Source organism: Chelonia mydas, chromosome 11 (assembly GCF_015237465.2).
Source record: "Chelonia mydas isolate rCheMyd1 chromosome 11, rCheMyd1.pri.v2, whole genome shotgun sequence".
NCBI lineage: Eukaryota > Metazoa > Chordata > Testudines > Cheloniidae > Chelonia > Chelonia mydas.
In genome coordinates this window covers 12,538,889-12,558,940 of record NC_051251.2, presented here as the reverse complement: position 1 = coordinate 12,558,940, position 20,052 = coordinate 12,538,889, and the positions used below count along the sequence as shown (strand labels likewise).

The following is a 20,052-nucleotide window of genomic DNA, read 5'->3' as shown; positions in this document are numbered from 1 at the left end:
TTCTTACATCTGGAAGAGACTATAAAAGGCAGCTGCCTCATCTACATCTTGTCTTCAATCCTGCTTCATACCTCTGGAGGGTTTTTGCTACAAACTGAAGCTCTGACCCATCCCAGACTGTGAATGTACTCCAGAGACTTGATCTGAACCTGCAGCTTATTCCATCACTGCTACAAGCCTGAACCAAGAACTTTGCCATTAGTGTATATAATTGATTCTGTTTAACCAGTTCTAGCTCTCATCTATATCTTTTTCTTTTTATGAATAAACCTTAAGATTTTAGATTCTAAAGGATTGGCAACAGCATGATTTGTGGGTAAGATCTAACTTGTATCTTGACCTGGGTCTGGGGCTTGGTCCTTTGGGATCAGGAGAACCTTTTTTCTTTTACATGGGTATTGGTTTTCATAATCATTCATCCCTATAACGAGTGGCCCTGGGGGCAATACTGGGAAACTGGAGTGTTTAGGCCCTGGTCTACCCTACAAGTTTAGGTCGAATTTAGCAGCATTGGATCGATTTAACCCTGCACCCGTCCACATGATGAAGCCATTTTTGTTGACTTAAAGGGCTCTTAGAATAGATTTTAGTACTCTTCCCCCGACAAGGGGATTAGCACTGAAATCGACATTGCCGGGTCGAATTGGGGTAGCGTGGATGAAATTCGATGGCATTGGCCTCCAGGAGCTATCCCAGAGTGCTCCATTGTGACCACTCTGAACAGTACTTTCAACTCAGATGCACTAGCCAGGTACACAGGAAAAGCCCTGGGAACTTTTGAATTTCATTTCCTGTTTGGCCAGCATGGCAAGCTCATCAACACAGGTGACCATGCAGTCCCAGAACTGCAAAGAGCTCCAGCATGGACCGAACGGGAGATACTGATCTGATCGCTGTATGGGGAGATGAATCCGTGCTATCAGAACTCTGTTCCAAGAGACGAAATGCCAAAATATTTGCAAAAATCTCCAAGGGCGTGATGGACAGAGGCTACAACAGGGACCCGCAGCAGTGCCACATGAAAATTAAGGAGCTCAGGCAACCCTACCAAAAAAATCAAAGAGGCAAACGGCCGCTCTGGGTCAGAGCCCCAGACATGCCGCTTCTATGATTAGCTGCATGCAATTCTGGGGGGTGGGCTACTACTACCCCACCCCTGTCCGTGGACACCTGCAAGGGGGAGTCTCATGCAACAGGCATGAGGATTTGGGGGCCCGAGAAAGAGGGAGGATAGCACACAGCAGGCAAGAGGAGAAACCATTCTCCCTGACAGCCAGGAACGGTTTATCACCCAGGAGCCAATACCCTCCCAAGGCAGGCTCCTGGAACATGAACCCGGAGAAGGCACCTCTGGTGAGTGTACTTTTGTAAATATAATACATGGTTTAAAAGCAAGCATGTTTAATGATTAATTTGCCCTGAAGACTTGGGATGCATTCGCGGCCAGTACAGCCCCTCCTTTTAAATAGCCAACTCAACAGGTGCTTGGTATGGGAAAGGAGGGTGCTGCTGTTTGAAACCATTCCCACACGTTATGAAGGTTGAAGCCAAAAGACTGTGGCTTACCATGGCTGCCTGCAAGCCAAATTCTGTTGCCAGGCCCTGCGTGTGTGATCTCTCATACCAAACCGGCATGCCCCCAATATAAGAGGCAAAATACGACCTTGTACCAAAAGCACATGTGCTATGTAACGTTAAAAAGAATCTACCCATTGTTCTCTAAAATGTGTCTTTTTAAATACTACTCTCCCTTTTTTCCCCCCTCCTGCAACTGCAAATGTTTTTACGCTCCTCCTATCATCTCCATCCCAAAGGCTAGCACAGATAAGTCGGCAAAAAAAGAAAAAAAAACGCACTTGCGATGAAACGTTCTGAGCTCATGCAGTACTCCCGCACTGAGAGCTCAGCAGAATGCATGGAGGCAAACAACGTCAGAGTCCAGGAAAGCAGAAAATGAACGGCTGGCCAGTCATGAAACTGGTTTTCAAAGCTTCTCTGATGTGCAGCGTGCCCTGCTGTGCTCTTCTAATCACCATGGGTGTCTGACTGTGCATAAGCAGTGGCCAGGCGATTTGCCGCAACCTCCCACCCTGCCATAAATGTCTCCCCCTTATGCACACATATTGTGGAGCACACAGCAAGCAGCAACAATGGGAACATTGGTTTCGCGAAGGTCTAACCGAGTCAGTAAACTGCGCCAGCGAGCTTTTAAACATCCAAATGCACATTCTACCATCATTCTGCACTTGCTCAACTTATAGTTGAACAGCTCCTGACTGTCCAGGGTGCCTGTGTATGGCTTCATGAGCCATGGCATTAAGGGGTAGGCTGGGTCCCCAAGGATAACTATAGGCATTTCAACATCCCCAACGGTGATTTTCTGGGAAGTAAGTCCCTTCCTGCAGCTGTTCAAACAGACCAGAGTTCCTGAAGATGTGAGCCTCATGTACCTTTCCGGGCCATCCCACGTTGATGTCGGTGAAACGTCCCTTGTGATACACCAGTGCTTGCAACACCATTGAAAAGTACCCCTTGCGGTTTATGTACCGGCTGCCAAGGTGCTCCAGTCCCAAGATAGGGGATATGCATTCTGTCTATTGCCCCACCACAGTTAGGGAATCCAAACTGGATCCTGATCACAGCAGCCCCCACAGTAGATTTGCCCACTCCAAATTGATTTCTGACTAACCAGTAGCTGTTTGGTGTTGCAAGCTTCCAGGGGGCTATTGCCACTCGCTTCTGAACTGTGAGGGCTGCTCTCATCTTGGTATTCTTGCGCTTCAGGGCAGGGAAAAGCAAGTCAAAGTTCCATGAAAGTGCCCTTACGCATGCGAAAGTTTTGCAGCCACTGGGAATCATCCCAGACCTGCAACACTATGCAGTCCCACCAGTCTGTGCTTGTTTCCCAGGACCAGAATCAGCGTTCCATGGCATGAGCCTGCCCCATTGCCACCAGGATGTCCAAATTGCCGGGGCCCTGGTTTGAGAGAAGTCTGTGTCCATGTCCTCATCACTGCGCTGCTGTCACCTCTTCGCCTGCTTTTGCAGGTTCTGGTTCTCCACATACTGCAGGATAATGCGCGAGGTGTTTACAATGCTCATAACTGCCACGGTGATCTGAGCGGGCTCCATGATTGCCGTGATATGGTGTATGCAGGAGAGCAGAGTTGCAGAGGAAGTGGTGGCTGACAACGGAAGCCACAAGAATAGATCTTTACAGAGAACGATGAGAGGACCCGCAAAGTGGATTCATGAGAGCGGAGTTACAGCGGAAGCGGTGGAGGATGATGATTAGCACCGCGCACATTTCCTGAGGAAGAACACACGTACCCGGGAGCCCATGACAGACAACATGGAGAAATTCGCTACTGAGACAATAGCAGCAGAGCAGAGTTGCAGCGGAAGCGGTGGATGGCGACGGTTAGCAGTCCTACTGCACCGTCTGCTGCCAGAAGCACCCAGGACACAACAGCGGCGGTGTCCGTGAGCTGAGCTGAGCGGGCTGCATGTTTGCCGTGGCATGGCATCTGCGCAGAAAAAAGGCGCAAAACGATTGTCTGCTGTTGCTTTCATGGAGGGAGGGGTGACTGACTACATGTACCCTAAATCACCCGCGATAATGTTTTTGCACCATCAGGCATTGGGTGCTTAACCCAGAATTCCAATGGGTGGCAGAGACTGCGGGATAGCTACCCACAATGCACCGTTCTGTAGGTCGATGCTAGCCACAGTAGTGAGGATGCACTACGACTTAATGCGCTTAGTGTGGACATATGCAATTGACTGTATAAAATCGATTTCTAAAAATGGACTTCTATAATATCGACCTAATTTTGTAGTGTAGACATACCCTAAGGAAATTGCTTGTGTGACCTGTGGTTAGCCAGTGGGGTAAAACCAAAGTCCTCTCTGTTTGGTTGGTTTGGTTTGTTTTAATAGTAAAGGAACTCCAGCGTAGGGCTGTAACTGCCCTGCTCTAGGCAATCTGTCCTGAATTGGCAAGCTCAGTTGGACCCCACCAGAACCAGCATCATTACACCCACTATTATCCAATCCTAGCTAGAGAATTTCACAACAACTGAAAGGGAGGGGGAAACCTGGCTTTTTCCTTTAGGTGCATGTTGCACCTATCAAAACATTGTTGGGATTGGGGTGGGGGGGGGAAGGAGGGGAGAGAGAAAAAAAGTCAGAGAAATCAGTTCTTGGATTTTAAAGTGTTCACTTTTACTCTGTTCTGTGGTTTTCATTAGAGATGGTTGAAAAATGCCAAGAGACACTCTGCAGAAGTTTGGAGTTATTTAAACCCCCCAACATTAAAAAAAAAAAAAAGCCATTTACCAAAAACAACTTCTGAAAACTGAAAATTGAAATTTAAAAAGGTACAGTTGGACAAAACCATGAAGAGTTTTGACCAAAATGAAAACTTCTGTAGAAAATCTTTTGTTTTTGTCTAAGGCTATGTTTAGTCATTAAACATTTTGACTACAAACTAACTAGAGCTGGTCAAAAGTTATCGGTGTCTAAGTTTCAGAGTAACAGCCGTGTTAGTCTGTATTCACAAAAAGAAAAGGAGTACTTGTGGCACCTTAGAGACTAACCAATTTGAGCATAAGCTTTCGTGAGCTACAGCTCACTTCATCGGATGCATACTGTGGAAAGTATAGAAGATCATTTTATACACACAAAGCATGAAAAAATGGGTGTTTACCACTACAAAAGGTTTTCTCTCCCCCCACCCCACTCTCCTGCTGGTAATAGCTTATCTAAAGTGATCACTCTCCTTACAATGTGTATGATAATCAAGGTGGGCCATTTCCAGCACAAATCCAGGTTCCCCACCCCCCCACAGACCCACTCTCCTGCTGGTAAGTCACCTACTACAGGACAGGCCTAACAAAGAAAATAACAGAACGCCACTAGCCGTCACCTTCAGCCCCCAACTAAAACCCCTCCAACGCATTATTAAGGATCTACAACCTATCCTGAAGAATGACCCAACACTCTCACAAATCTTGGGAGACAGGCCAGTCCTTGCCAACAGATTGCCCCCCAACCTGAAGCAAATACTCACCAGCATCCACATACCACACAACAGAACCACTAACCCAGGAACCTAACCTTGCAACAAAGCCCGTTGCCAACTGTGCCCACATATCTATTCAGGGGACACCATCACAGGCCCTAATAACATCAGCCACACTATCAGAGGCTCGTTCACCTGCACATCCACCAATGTGATATATGCCATCATGTGCCAGCAATGACCCTCTGCCATGTACATTGGTCAAACTGGACAGTCTCTACGTAAAAGAATAAATGGACACAAATCAGATGTCAAGAATTATAACATTCATAAACCAAATCGGAGAACACTTCAATCTCTCTGGTCACGCGATTACAGACATGAAAGTTGCGATATTACAACGAAAAAACTTCAAAACCAGACTCCAGCGAGAGACTGTTGAATTGGAATTCATTTGCAAATTGGATACAATTAACTTAGGCTTGAATAGAGACTGGGAGTGGCTAAGTCATTATGCAAGGTAACCTATTTCCCCTTGTTTTTTCCTACCCCCCCCCCCAAAGACGTTCTTGTTAAACCCTGGATTTGTGCTGGAAATGGCCCACCTTGATCATCATACACATTGTAAGGAGAGTGATCACTTTAGATAAGCTATTACCAGCAGGAGAGTGGGGTGGGGGGAGAGAAAACCTTTTGTAGTGGTAAACACCCATTTTTTCATGCTTTGTGTGTATAAAAAGATTTTCTATACTTTCCACAGTATGCATCCGATGAAGTGAGCTGTAGCTCACGAAAGCTTATGCTCAAATAAATTGGTTAGTCTCTAAGGTGCCACAAGGACTCCTTTTCTTTTCACGGTGTCTAAGTATATGACAAACCAATATTTACATTGGCCTGCACCTTTGGAGACCTCTAGCTTAAATCTCTTTTAAGGAATTTTATTTAGATACCTAAAAATGAGCTTTGTTTAGGTGCTTTATGTTTCTAGATAACTTTATGGTTTTTAACAGCCACCAAAGGAGGTAGAGCCTCCTTTCCCAGCAACTCTCTTTTATGCTGAGCAATTTCCAGCTCGAATGCCTTCATGGATCTTAACTGCAGATGCCTGGCATGGAGAGAAGCATTGTCTGGTCCAGGACCTACAAAGGAAGATTCACTTCAGAGAGCTGGGCATGAAATGAAACACTTCGGTGAGGTAAGTCTTGGAGATTCAAGTCCCAACTAATAGGGTTTTTAAAAAGCAGAGGTCAAGAGTTTGATCCTTAACCCTCCCTTCCGCTGCCCTCAGCTAGAGGAGAATCGCCACCACTAGATATTGTGTAAGTGTTTAAACAGCAAAAGCAGCAGCACGAAGAGAAGGACTAAAACAATGCGATCCTGGCCTGTGACTAGGATCCCTAGGGTCTATGGTAATAAAAATATTAATAGTACCAACAGTAGAACTGGTGAGGAGCAATGACACTGCACAAACTCAGCCTGATGGAGGTTTATAGCCGAAGAGACTTATAGCCATTTATAAGTTGGTTTTACTTGAGTTTATACATACTTTCTCCAATACCACAGAGAGTGCAGATGTTAAAACAGGGGTGGGCAAACTTTTTGGCCTGAGGGCCACATCTGGATGGGGAAATTGTATGCAGGCCCATGAATGTAGGGTTGGGGCAGGGGCCTCAAGGCAGGGGGCTAGGGGGCTCAGGGCAGGAGGGGTTGGGGGTGCAGGCTCTGGCCAGGCACCGCTTACCTCGAGCGGCTCCGGGGTGGCAGCAGCGTGCAGCAGGGCTAAGGCAGGCTCCCTGTCTGCCCTGGCCACGCGCTGCTCCCGGAAGTGGCTAGCATGTCTGGCAGTGGCTCCTGGGGCTGGGGTGGGGAGGGGCAGGCCATGCACTAACTTCGCCTGGAGGTACCACCCCTGAAGCTGCCATTGTCCGCGGTTCCCTGTTCCTGGCCAATGGGAGTTGCGGGGGGCGGTGCCTGCAGGCGAGGGCAGAGCACGAAGCTCTCTGCCCCCCTTCTCCAGGGCCGCAGGAACATGGTGCCAGCCACTTCCAGGAGCGGCACGGGACCAGGGAGCCTGCCTTAGCCACGCTGCATCATGGGGCTGGCAATCCCATGGGCCAGACTGAAAGCCCTGACGGGCCGGATCCGGCCTGTGGGCCATAGTTTGCCCACCCCGGGTTAAAAGATGCAGAGAAATTTCTGTTAATGATTTCTAGTTTATCTATAGTTCTATTGATTTCTTATTGTAATGGAATTTTTGAAGTGCATATCCCTGCCCTGTGAGACTGGCACAAGATAGCATTAACTCTAAGTCCATTTGCGTCAATATGGGATTTTCATTAACAATACAGAAGATCTAGAGGAAATCTGACCTTATTTAGAAAATCTGGGTAACACTTGAATATTGAATTCAGACATTTATTCCTCTAATCAGGCACCTTGCAACATTTAATTAAAAAAAAAAAAAAAAAGAGTTTGTTGAAACTCAATTCAGTTAAGGCAAGCTCTGCAGCAGTGAGCTGTAGCTGCTGAATGTTTATGAATGCCAGAGTTGAAATGCACTTCAGAGTCAATGGGACTATTGTTCTCGTATGGTTAAAAAGCAGCAATAGTTGCTGCTCAAGGTTAAAAGCAAGATGCTGCTCACAGTGTTACATTGTAAATAACCTACTTCTGGGACCTGAAATAAGCATTTATCTTGGGCAGATTTCTGGGGGCTAGTGTCCAGCAACACATCCCCACCCTGAGGAATTCCAAAGCTTTCTTGTGTTTGACCCAACTCCTATGTCAGATTAGACAACATGGACTGATGCAGCTTTTCCATGTACTGTTTTCTCTTTTCACATATGTGCACCATTCCTTCCACATCCATATCCAGCTTAGCCTGTTTCTGAATTCCAGTCTGAATCTTGTTTTATTGGGACACATTGCATGGGCTGATTTTCGGAGGTATTGAGCATCCACAAGTCCCAGTATCAAACATTCTTAAATTAAGCCCAGTCAGATTCTTTGAGTGAAAATTACCTTGAGCCCATTTTTATTTTATACGCCTACCATCCAATGACATCACAGTGTCAACGTCAGGAATCTCCAGCATCGGGATTAAAACCACATTTTATAACCTAAATAAAAAGCTGCCATTGTTTTCTGAAGTACCCGCTGAAGTCCAGGGGAGTGGAGGGTACTTCGCAGCACCTCTGAAAATCATACCATTTTTATCTGGGACCCAAAGCTTGCAAGTTTGGGCCTCAATGACTTGCACAAAGTCCATTCAAAGTAAATTTGGTAGTAGAGACAGGTATAGAACCCAGGCACCCTGATTTCCAATTCTCTCCCCTTTGGAGAAGTACAGTTGTCAAAGATATCTAAAAATCCAACTTACTCCTTGTGCCAGTCATAAATCTGGTGGATATTGCCAAATACAATCTTGTCTTTCCCTTTCATATCTTCAGTAACCCCTTTTTCTTCTATTCTCTTCATGAAGCCCTGTAGTATGAAAGATCAGTGATTAACTAATGGCCCAGCTGAATAATAACAATTTCATTTTTCAGGACAAGTACAAGTTACATGCCATAACTGGTAGAATCTCTTTCTTTAGAAGAAAACCAGGTACTTAAAATACATGTTATGCAGTTTAAAACCAGACACCCATCTTATATTTTAAAATTACACACTTGCCGTAAAAGAAAAAGCTATAAAGGGATTTATTCTGTAATTTCTCATAAAGGTTGTACAAATCTATTGTAATGTCACTAAAGGGACAAGTGCAATTAAAAGTTACATAAGTGGTTTGTCCAAAATTCTTGGATTCCCTGATAAGTGCAAGAAGCCAAACTCGGCACAGATGAGATTCATTTATCAAAAAGAAAAGAAAAAACGTACTTCTTGGGTGCACAAAATCATGTAGTAAGTTTAGGGAGAATCACAAATAGAATGCTCAGAAGGCATGAGAAATCTTATTTGAGTCTTTGTAGCATTACAAATGTCGGTTTACGTTTACCTCACACTTCATTATCTGAGTAAGAGAACACATGAGTTCTAAAAGCTTGGAAGCCTTTGAAAGCCACCACTAAATTGGTTGGCAGCACTCACTGAGCTAATAAGTTTGCAAAAAGCAAAAGATTTTCTTAGAGGTCACAAGTTTTCAGCGCCTTTGTTTCTTGTCCTCACCTTGGAGCAACTGGTGTTGTATGTGCTGAATACCTCTACGTATCAATGGGGCACTCAAAAATTGAAGCATCCAAAATTAATGGACACTTTTGAAACTTTGATATAGTTCCTTTCATCCCAAAGAGCGTCACAAACAAATAACTCAGCTGCTACATATGGGCCTGAGACGAAGTTTGGATCAAGATACCAATTTTTAGAGGTGTTCAAATGCGGAACTTTGGTTTGGGCCCTTCTCTAAATAAAGTTAGTGCCATTATTAATCAGTTCCAGTTTCAGGTAGGATCTCTGTCTAATAGCAACAGGAGAATACAAGAAGTGCAAGAAGAAAAATCTATTCTCCATCATCTGGAAGACTATACTACACCTGAAAGGATCGCATGTATCACAACCCAAGAGAAACAAGTCAGCCAAGATAAGCCTTTGCACACTTCACTGTAGGTTTTAAATTTAGTATTTGGAAACATTTACTTTAGGCACTTTTTAGCACAGTATCCAGTTAGGAAGACATCCTTTTGCTGATCTGAGCAATTACAGCCAGAGTTTAAAGGTATTAAATTGACTTTTTAAACTCACCTCTACCACGATTCCCAAGTCTTTGACGTAGTCTTTCTCAGTCTGCACCAGCTCATTTAAGACAAACCTAGATAAAAAACAGCTGCATCATTTCTCAGTACAAGTTACCGCCTCTCCATCTCTCTCTCTCTCTCTCTCTCTCACACACACACACACACACAGATTCTAACCAAACACTACATCCTTATTCCAGTTCACATGACCTAGTTCTCCCTCAACTCAGTTTCATGCATAGGTTCTGAAACAAATTTTTATAGCGGGGGTGCTGAAAGCCATTGAACCAAACTAAACCTGTACATAATGGAAACTACTTTAAACCAAAGGGGTGCTGCTATACCCCCAGCACTCCTACTTCCAGCACCTATGACTTCATGGCTCAATAGCTACTGTCTGATGAAAACTGAACCCTGTCAGTGCAGAACATTCTTCATCTGTTCCAGAGGTAGTGGAAATCCTTCTCACCAGGGTTTTTTTTTTAAATCCTGGGGTAGAGACAGTCAGTTGGTCTGATTATACAGAACAAAAACAAAACAAAACACAAAAAACCAAACAAAAGCAGTTACTTATTCTAAACTGTTGTTCAAGAAGAGGTTGCACACATGTATTCTACGTAGGTATCTAAAACAGTACCCACAGGAGGGGGCTCTGAGTCTATTTAGATAGAGAAACCAATATAGCTTTCCTCAAGTTAGCACCGATCCTGAAGCAGTTGTAACTACACAGTACTGACTGAGTGAAGGTGTGCACAAAGGACCATGCAGCAGTCCTACAAATGTCCAGTATAGGGACATCCTTTAGAAAAGTCGCTGAAGTAGCTGGAGCTCTGTAGAGTGGGCTGACAGTCATAATACAGGAAGTAGTAATCCACCTGGAGATTACATGCACTGCAACAGCTTGACCTCTCATCCTGTCAGCATAAGAAATAAAAAGGACAAGGCAATAGCTTGAAGTGTTTGGTCCTGTCTAGATAGAACACCAATATTCACCTTACATCTAGAGTATGCAGACGTTCATTGAATACAGCTTCAGGAAAAAAATTGGGAAGTATATTGTCTTGTTTAAATGAAATGTCAATACTACATATAAAATGTTTTGGATGTGGCCTCAAAGCTACTTTATCAAAGGTACTGAATAGGGAGATTGAATGGAGATCCACTTGAGAACAAAATTGACACCATTTCTAGTTGTCCTTTATTGCGAACAAGAGGACTGTTGGAACACCCACATTTGGAAAATGGCCTTGAAAACACTGTTCGAGGCAATCTCCAGCCGATTCAGGCAGAATCTCCTGCTGAGGGGATAAGCAGCCAAATCTGGGAGCCAAGTCAGTCAGTGGCAATGAGAGGAACGCCTTTCCTGATGCAAAAAGAACCAAAGCTTCCTGACAAAGCCGATCAGATTGTGCCGCTCCCTGTCAGTTTACGTAGTACATTGCAGTTGTATCGTCATGTAGTATCCAGAATGACAAGCCCTTGATGCAAGGGAGAAACATGTGGCAAGCACTGTGAAATTTCCCAGTCTGAGAACCGTGATATGAAGAGTCACTTCATGCTCCACCCATAAAGCATGGATTTGCAGCCACTCATGATATGCACCTCAACCTATCAGAAAGAGAAATGACCGTCTAGAATGGAAGGGGGAGGAGAGAAAAAGTACCTCCCCCCACCGCATTCCCTCCCCACACACTTGATTCATCCACCACTCCAGGGAACACAAGAGCACCAGAGGTACCTGGATCAACTTGTCTAAGGGTGTCTGTTCAGTTGATAGACAAACTTTAGCCAAGTTTGAAGGGAGCACACATGCAGCCGGCATATGTTGGATCACATAAGGCTCAGTGGTCTCAGACATGCCCAGACCATGTGGTGGGATGTGATCCAAGGGACAGGCACAGGTGGCGAATGGCCTGAAACCTATAGTGAGGGAGGAATGTCATCGAGCTTGTAGAATCAAGTAGTCCCCACATAGAAAATATGGCCCTAATCTGGATTTGCCTTTATGCAGCATGAGGCTCAGACAAATCAAGAAATGGATGATGAACTGAACATGCTGTTTGGATTTGCCCTGCACCACCTAATTGTCCAAATATGGGAAGAGGGGAATTCCCTTCTTCCTCAAAGAGATCACCACCACCAGGAACATGGCGAATACATACAAGAATGACAGGCCAAAGGGAAGTATTGTGTATCAATAGTGTTGACTTGCTACTGTGAATCTCTGGAACCTCCATGTGACAATTCTACCAAGTCACAGGCAGTAGAGATCAAGGGCAGCAAAACAGTCTGTCCTAGATGGCAGTGAGTGACTGACACTAGAGAGACCATGCAAAAGCTTATGTGCTTGATTAACTTGTGGAAATTTCAAGGATCCAGTATGGAGCGGAGATCCACTTTGGACTTCAGGGAAAGGGGTTTTACTCATGATATTTTCTGATCCCTGATGTGGATGTGGGAACTTCTCCTATAGCCCAGAGAGAGAGCAGAATCTGAACTTCTTGACAGAGCACTGACTCATAAGTTTGGTCCCTGAAAAGGGACACGGTAGGAAGGGTGATTGGAGAGGAACTGGATAGAATATCTCCGTCTCACCAGTCGTCCATTGTTATAGCTTCCCAAGCATTGAGGAAGTGGGACAATCCATCCACACATGGAGGGAGGAGAAATCATAGGAAGATTGCTGATTACAGTATTGCTGTCCTCAAGGAAGAGGTCAAATAGGCTGCTACCCCCAAGAATGACTGAGGAGGAGTGTGCTGTGTTGTGGAGCTTGAGGGTCTTCTTCTGTGATGTGCACTTGTGTCTTGAAAACTCGTTCTAACTTGATGGGTACATAAACTGCCTATAACACTCGTGTTGATACTCCTGTTGATGTGGTCTATATTCACACCACTTGGGTGCTCGAGCATAGACCCCTAAGGAGCCAAAAAGGGTACCCAGAGAGCCCTTAAATGAATGTAAAGTCTCATTGGTCTTCTCTGAAAACCAAAAACAAAAAAAATCCATCAAAATGGGAGATTCTCTATAGTTTGCTGAATGTCTGGGGCTATGTCTGAGTTCTGCAACCATAAGGTTTTCCTCACTGCTATTGCAGAGGCCATTATCCTAAAAAGTGTCCAGTGCATCAAATACAGACTGGGGGCGGAGGGGGATGTTTTGCCTATGATGCAGCCTTCAAGGAAAGCTCTGAACTCCTTCTGTGATTCCTCCAGAAGTTTGTCAGTAAACCTAGACATAGCCAAATACAACTTTGTAAACAGGGATGGTAACGGTATCTGCTGGTTTGCTATGCGCATCTGGAGAGAGAATGTGGAATATATTTTTCTCCCAAACAATTTGGCCCTTTTTCACTGGGGGTTGATTTAAGTCTTCCTGGACACGATCTCTCATTGGCAGCTGTAGCCACCAAGGAATTTGGAGCAGGAAGAGAAGAAAAAGCATGCAAAGTCTTGCAACAGGATATGATAATGTTTGTCTGTGAGCTCAGCTGTGGGAGCTAAAAAAGCTGGCATGTGCCATAAAGTCTTTGCTAGATCTAGAAGAGTGTCATTAAATTGAGAGGGCTACCCCTTCCAGGGGCAGACAACTGGAGAATGAATACAAGCTTTGAGTGTTTCTCTTGTACAAGCTCAACTTCTATGCTTAAAACTGCTTCCATTCTCCTCAGCAGGTCTTGAGAGCTTAAAGTCCACAGGGACCAGAGAAGAGGAGTACGGCCTCATCGGGTTTTCAGGTGAGGAAAGGCATAGGTGCAGACTCCAGGGGTGCTTCAGGGCTGAAGCATCCACAGAAAAAAGGTAGCGGGTGCTCACTCACTGGCAGCCGCATGGATCAGTGCCTTCCATCCCTAGCGGCGCTGTCGATAAGCTCCTGCCCCTCCCTCCCCATGCCTCCCACACACTGTGGATTAACTGTCCAGTGGCATGCAGGAGGTACTGAGGGCGAGGGGGAGGAGTGGGGAGAGGAAGAAATGGAGTGAGGTGGGGCTTGGCGGATGGGGTGGAGTAGGAACAGGGCCTGAGGTGGAGTGGGGATCGAGCACCCCCAAGGAACAGAGGAAGTTGGCACCTATGAGGAGAGGGACAGGTGAACTGGAGCAAAGTGATCCTCCTAGGGGGATGAGTGGGGGAAAAAGGAATTTGCTCCTCCTACAATGGGTGCCCTCATAGCACTGGCTGCTCAAGGGAAACAATATCTGCATGTGCTTTCAACCTAGACAGCTCTGAAAGCTGCCTTGCTGGATGGGCTGGTGACCTTCCCCTTGACAGGTTCAGTGAGTCCTGCCTGGGGGAAATAAACACTCCAGGGATTCAGCCATTACAGAAGAGCAGAAGACATGGGGACCAGTAGGTGCTAGGCCATGACAATCTGTCTCTGCTTTTTCAGATGCTCTTACTACCAATGCTTTCCTTATAGAGGTGGCCCAGAGGACTTCACTGTCCCCTCCTAATTACAGTTAGTCAACGTGCTGGATGACTCCAAACCAGATCATAAGTCACGTGAATAGTCCATAGAAATTGGAAGTGCCAAACCTGATTGAGCTACTGGGCGACCAACTTCCATAGCCCAACGCGGGCACCAAGGTAGGTACTGGAGCAGGCCTTGTCTTTGGCACTGTAAACATGCTGAGATGATGGTTGTCATCGTACACCAAAGATCTCACAGTCCGCGCCAAGGAATAATCTGTAGTTGGCGCCCATGCTGATACATGTTCCAGTAAAGAGGCTGTAGGATCCTAAGAGCTGAAGTCTGCATAGTGTTCGCCAGAGCCAAGATAGTACCAGGTCCAAGGTGCCGTTCAATTTCTTAGCTGGGACTAGCGTTGGTACTGCTAACATGCCTTGTACTGGAGTGGAGGATGGGTAGTACTTAAAGCCCAGGAAGGTCTGCATGTCACCAACGCCTAGTACTGAACTAATTTTAATTAAAATGAAGAAACACTTATCTACTGGGTACCAACTGCTAACTATTAACAAGGAAGGTAGAGAGCTAACTGCAGAAAAAAAGTGAGGCAAACTTCACAGGTAGCACCAGCTCAGGCCATTGGCAGTGAGAAGGAACTGAAGAGGACTGAGTGGTGCTGCCCTTATATAGTCTCAGGAAGGGCAATGAGGAGACACAAGGTGTGTGCATCAACCCAATGGGTACGGCTGCACAACAAAAACAAACCATTCCAGCTCCAGTGTGCTAGTTGCATTCATATCTAAGAAGAAGGTATGTGCACCACAAAAAGAACTAGACCCTTGTCCAAAGGACCCCCAACTCCACACATGAGAGGGTGCACAGAAGAGATACTACAGCAGTAGCCATAGAATCTCTGTTCAAGTACTTTATAGCCTTGTGGAAGATGAGTACTCATGGGAGTGGGAGGGCTTGCTAGGGGAACAAAATAAAGTTCATTTATTCTATCTTAAAGGAATTGGGCTTTAAATTTCACTTCTTGAGATTCAATGCTAGGAGAATGAATCCCATTTCCTTTCCAAAGGACTGATCTTATAGTAAATAATGCAGGTGTGGCAGTCAAAGGCTTTATGCTTATTTCAAAGCCAGTAATCCTGGGTAGAGGAAGCTTCAATGAACACAAACTCATATCAGTCAAACTGATTAGTCACGTACTGTTCTCTACATGACAATTTCAAGAGAGTTCTACCTGTCTTTCTACAGACAGTGTCCCTCTCAATTACACAGAAACAATTTAGCGCTATGAACTAAATTCCATCCAAGTTCAAATTCAATAATGCAATGATGAGACTAACAAGATAGGGGAATGCTTTCATGCCTGGTGTCACATGTATACCTCAATCAACAGTGACCCACTTGAAATGACAGCTCTGTAGACAATCCTGTGCTATACGGAAGCCCTTGTAAAGACTGATACAGAAAAGATAGGCATTCTGAAGAGGAAAAAGATCACATGGGCTAGTGAGAATTCTGAAGATAAGACATGTTTGGTGACTGGTTAAAAAACCCAAAATTATTTGATAAGACTAAGCGCTAACCAAAGTGATACTGTGAGCCAGACTTCACCGGTGGGCGAAGGCATTCTGAGCTCATGTCTCAGAACAGAGAACGGTTGTTGGTATCCTGTATGATTAAACTCTACAGACAAACTATGAGATGAAACAGCAATGACGCCACCATGTGCCATTTCATGTGGAAAAACTTCCCTGCATACAAAAACATCATGAACTAAGACGAAACATTAAAGACAATTCCATAGTGATGTGTGAGGTACAGAACACCTGTGAGACATATGGAGATTGTCATAGTGTGACGGCAGTGTTGGTCGCACTCATTCATCTTGTTTAGGCAAAGCAGAGAGGAAACTTTCTGTAGAAGAGGTCATGCAGCTTCTTGTTTATTTAACAGCAAAATCCAGCCCCTTTGGGTAGGAGCCATGGAGCGGCAGTGGAAATGCCAGCTGCTCATGAGTTCCAAGAGCCACTCTGCCAAGTTCCATACTTGTGTAAAATACATGCTGGGCAAACTGCTGCTCCTTTACAAAGCAGCAGCATGTGTCCCTGGGCAAGCATATGCCCTATGCTTCTGTTCCCCTGGCTGACCTACATGTCCCTGTAAGGAATATGCTACACCTCCTTCGGCATGGATATACCAACAGATTTACTAGCTGAGAGGGGAACCCTGCACTTACCACTAGGTAGGACTCCTGTCCCGTTGCTATCCAGGAATGCTGGGTGAGGGAAGAATTGCTCCCTGTTCTCTCAAGAACATTTCTCCTCTCCATCTACACTTATGTTAATATGAGGCAGAATCTGGCATTAAGTGTCCATGAGATCAAAATCACAAAACACCAATGGTGCCCATGCTCCAGTGTTCATAGGTCTGAGGGCTAGAATTTAAGCATCCTTCAGGATAAATTGTAGCAACCTCTGATGAACAAAAGGTGCAGGATCAGTTTTGCCAATGCAGAGATACAAAGCAAAATGGTACATTTACTCTTGCTTCAGGAGCTTAGTTCAGCATCTACACTGCTTAAATTACATTCACTCACAGCTATAGAAGACCACATGGCTTTTCCCCCGCCCCCATCATTTGAAACAGACATTTGTGTTCAGTGTCACTTGATACTTATATCCATTGTTTTACCAGGTATGACATGTAATTACTACTTCCAAATTATACATTTAAAAAAAAAAAAAAAGAAGAAGAGGGACGCTGCCAGAGAACAAGTTCCTTTACCTGTGTTTACTGTAAGTTAGCAAAAATGAAGTCATTTACAATGATGTAATTGTGGGGAATACAGGCATATTACATGCATTTTTCCATTATAGAAGGTATTTTCTTCTACATGGTATTGGAGGGAGTGCGGGGGAAATGTCAAGTGGATGTGGACCGTTCCCTCGCTTTAAAAACAAACATAAGTATTCCTACATACTGACAACTCCTGCAGATTTACTCTCATGTATCACAGCAATCAGAAGATATCCTTTTAATCTGGTGGAAATACTTCAGCAATATCTGCTGGAATAGGGATATGACACCACAGCCCATATTTTTCACAGTGATATGATGTCGACATTATAAGCTAAGTTCCCTCGAAGCTGCACGGCCGCACAGCAGGCTATAAAGGGTTGTTCAGGTATGCAGCCACAGGGGCCTGGAAAGGAGAGGAGCAAATTGGGGCGTGCACAGCTGCCAGCAGGGAGAGCTGCCGCTCCCTTGGAGCTGCTGCTAGTGTGTGGATACAAACTGCAACTGGCACATTTTCCCCGCCAGTAGCAGTTACCGCCATGTAAGGATGGCCTTTTCTGGCCCAGCAGAATTTGGTACCTTAGTGGTCCAGGGATAGAGAATTCTGAGGGATGGGGGTTCCGGAGCTGCTGCTGGCAGGGAGAGGCACATCTCCCCCGGCCCCGGCCCCAGCCCCATAGCTGCTGCAGTGAAAGGGGGCTCTGTGTGTCTGTCCTCTCTCCCCATCACAGAGCTGGGGCAGCCTGTACCCCAAACCCCTCATCCCCAGCTGCACCCCCAGCCCTTCCCCTTCCTACACCCCAATCCTCTGCCCCAGCCCTGAGCCCCCTCCTGTGCCCTGAACTCCTCATCCCCAGTCCCACCCCAGAGCCCAGACCCCCTCTATCCTAACCTTCTGCTCCAGCCCTGAGCACCTCCTCCCCACCACACACACGCCAAACCCCTCAGCCCCACTCCTGCCACACACTACTCCATACTGGTGCACATAAAATTCATTCTGCACAGGGATGTAAAAAATTAAAGGGAACATTGATAATGTATTTTATGCAAGGTAAGTCAGGTGAGAGGTCATCGAAGAGGTTATGATTTGCTGAATGATTATCCTATTTGTATGCATGTATCATTTTTGTATCCAAAGTTATGAATATTGGCTATATCTGTATTTCAAATGTAGTTACACCTGGGTAACACCCACTAGACCAGATACTTTCTGTCTAGATCACAGGGGATTTCAAACTGTAAAGGAAGTGAAGCTTGCCCCTTAATTTGCAGCCTGCTTATATCATCTCTTAGGGTGAAAATCTGCTATTAATATACTTAGATTGGATACAAAGTTTAGTTTGCATTTTTTGTTTATTTGCTAGGTAATCTGCTTTTATTCGTTTGTCATCACTTGTTAACAACTATAAAAAATTTAAAATGATTAACTTATTTTTGCTTTATCAGAACTCAGGGGCAAAAGGATATTGCATAGTCACCTCCACATTGAGAAAGGGGGCAAATTTTATGAGCTTACGCTGTACAGTTCCCTGTGCAGCACAAGACAGTATAATTTTGGGTTTATATACCAGCAGGATGAGTGCCTAAGGAGCTGGGAGTAGCTTTCCCATGCAGGGGCTGGACAAAGTCTGCTTGTAACTGCACCTGGGTGTGTCCCTACCTGTATGTATTTGTAAGCTGGAAGGCTTTGTAGCTTGTCAAAGTGGTGCAGTGTAAAAGGGAACCCAGGGGTACCCCAGTTCTAGGTGGTGCCCCAAGGGAACCCGTCACAAGGGCCTCACAGCACAGAGATTAAAGGAAAAAGGACACATACATGTGTCCACACAGGAGATTACTTGTAAAATCCTATCCATAGGTGGTAATATATTGTTTGTTTACTGGGAAATAAGGGTCATAATTTGAGTTTGGATTTGAGCTCCTTAATAGGTTATTAAAAACAAGAAACAAAGTGGCACCACATACAGACCACAGAAACTAAAAAGCTGACTGATCTTGAAAGCCACTAGCAGCTGTTTCTAAACATCCTGGAATAATAGGAATTATTTGGATTGAAATAGACACAAAATATATGTAGTGTACAGCTGCCAGAGCTTTCTGCATTTCAGAAAGTCACATGTATAGATATGTACAAAGTGGTAAGTTTCTCTATAGTGAAAAGAGAAGACTAAACCTTGCAATGGTAAACTAGTAATTCATTAATCAGACAGATACTGAAACTAAGTATGTGCCATATTGGGGCAATCTTCAGAAAAAAGATAACAGTTTATATACCAGAGGAGTTCTCTACAGGTAAAGCTGGGTGCTGATCTCCAACCTGCCTCTCTAATCCATTCAAAAATGCATCTGAAAAAAGTCACTTTGTCTGCTATGATGAATACATCAAGCTCCTCACCAAATTGCTTCTCTGGCTTCTGCATCAAGTTCAAAGGACTCATACCACCTTCCAAAGCCCTATGCTACTTTGCTCCTGCTAGCCTCTCAGCTACATCTTCCCTGGCTGGTTTCCTTTCCATGCCTAGTTCCTTTCCCAAACCAGTCTGCTATTCCTCCACTGACTCACTCCTTGAACACTTCCATGAGGTCTGTGCATCCTAGCTTTTCCCCTCAAATAAAGTCTAAAGAGATATGTTAATAGTGCTCATGCTGCAAGGTTTCATAATCGAAGCAACCACATGATCTTATTGTTATAACCCTTTACTTCCCTTCCCCAACCCTCACTATCTCTCTCATCCTTGCCTCGTGATAAACATACTGTAAGGCATGCTTTAATTTAGATAAGCACGGTCAGGGCAGGAGTGTTCTCTCTTGTCTGTAAATCAAGGCACATTTCTGGTACTGTATAAAGAAAGATGAAGATCTATCTAAACTAGCCACCACCCTGTCAGCATGTATACAGCAGCTTTACAGAATAAGGCTTTGATGTCAAAGCTAAAAAAAGGGATTCCCCTTCTCATGAGATTAAGTACTGTGCAATAGTTATCTCGATGTAAAATCCTAGCTGAGACAAGGTCCCTGAAGTTTTTACCTGAAGGGAGGTTAATATTTTACTGTGCTGCCCCGGGTTTCACCTTGCCTAGTTTA

The 20,052-nt window shown here is 44.9% G+C and overlaps 1 protein-coding gene across 10 annotated transcripts in view; it reads right to left on the bottom strand.

Moving 5' to 3' along the window:
* KALRN (kalirin RhoGEF kinase) overlaps window positions 1–20,052 on the bottom strand; it is a 746,508-nt gene that overhangs the window by 59,355 nt on the left and 667,101 nt on the right. For all 10 annotated transcript variants that reach the window (XM_043525781.1, XM_043525782.1, XM_043525784.1 and 7 more), the window contains 2 exons: window positions 9,764–9,830; window positions 8,403–8,506 (listed from right to left, as the gene is read on the bottom strand). In XM_043525781.1, coding sequence (XP_043381716.1) covers window positions 8,403–8,506; window positions 9,764–9,830 — 171 coding nt within the window. The remainder of the gene's footprint in view (window positions 1–8,402; window positions 8,507–9,763; window positions 9,831–20,052) is intronic.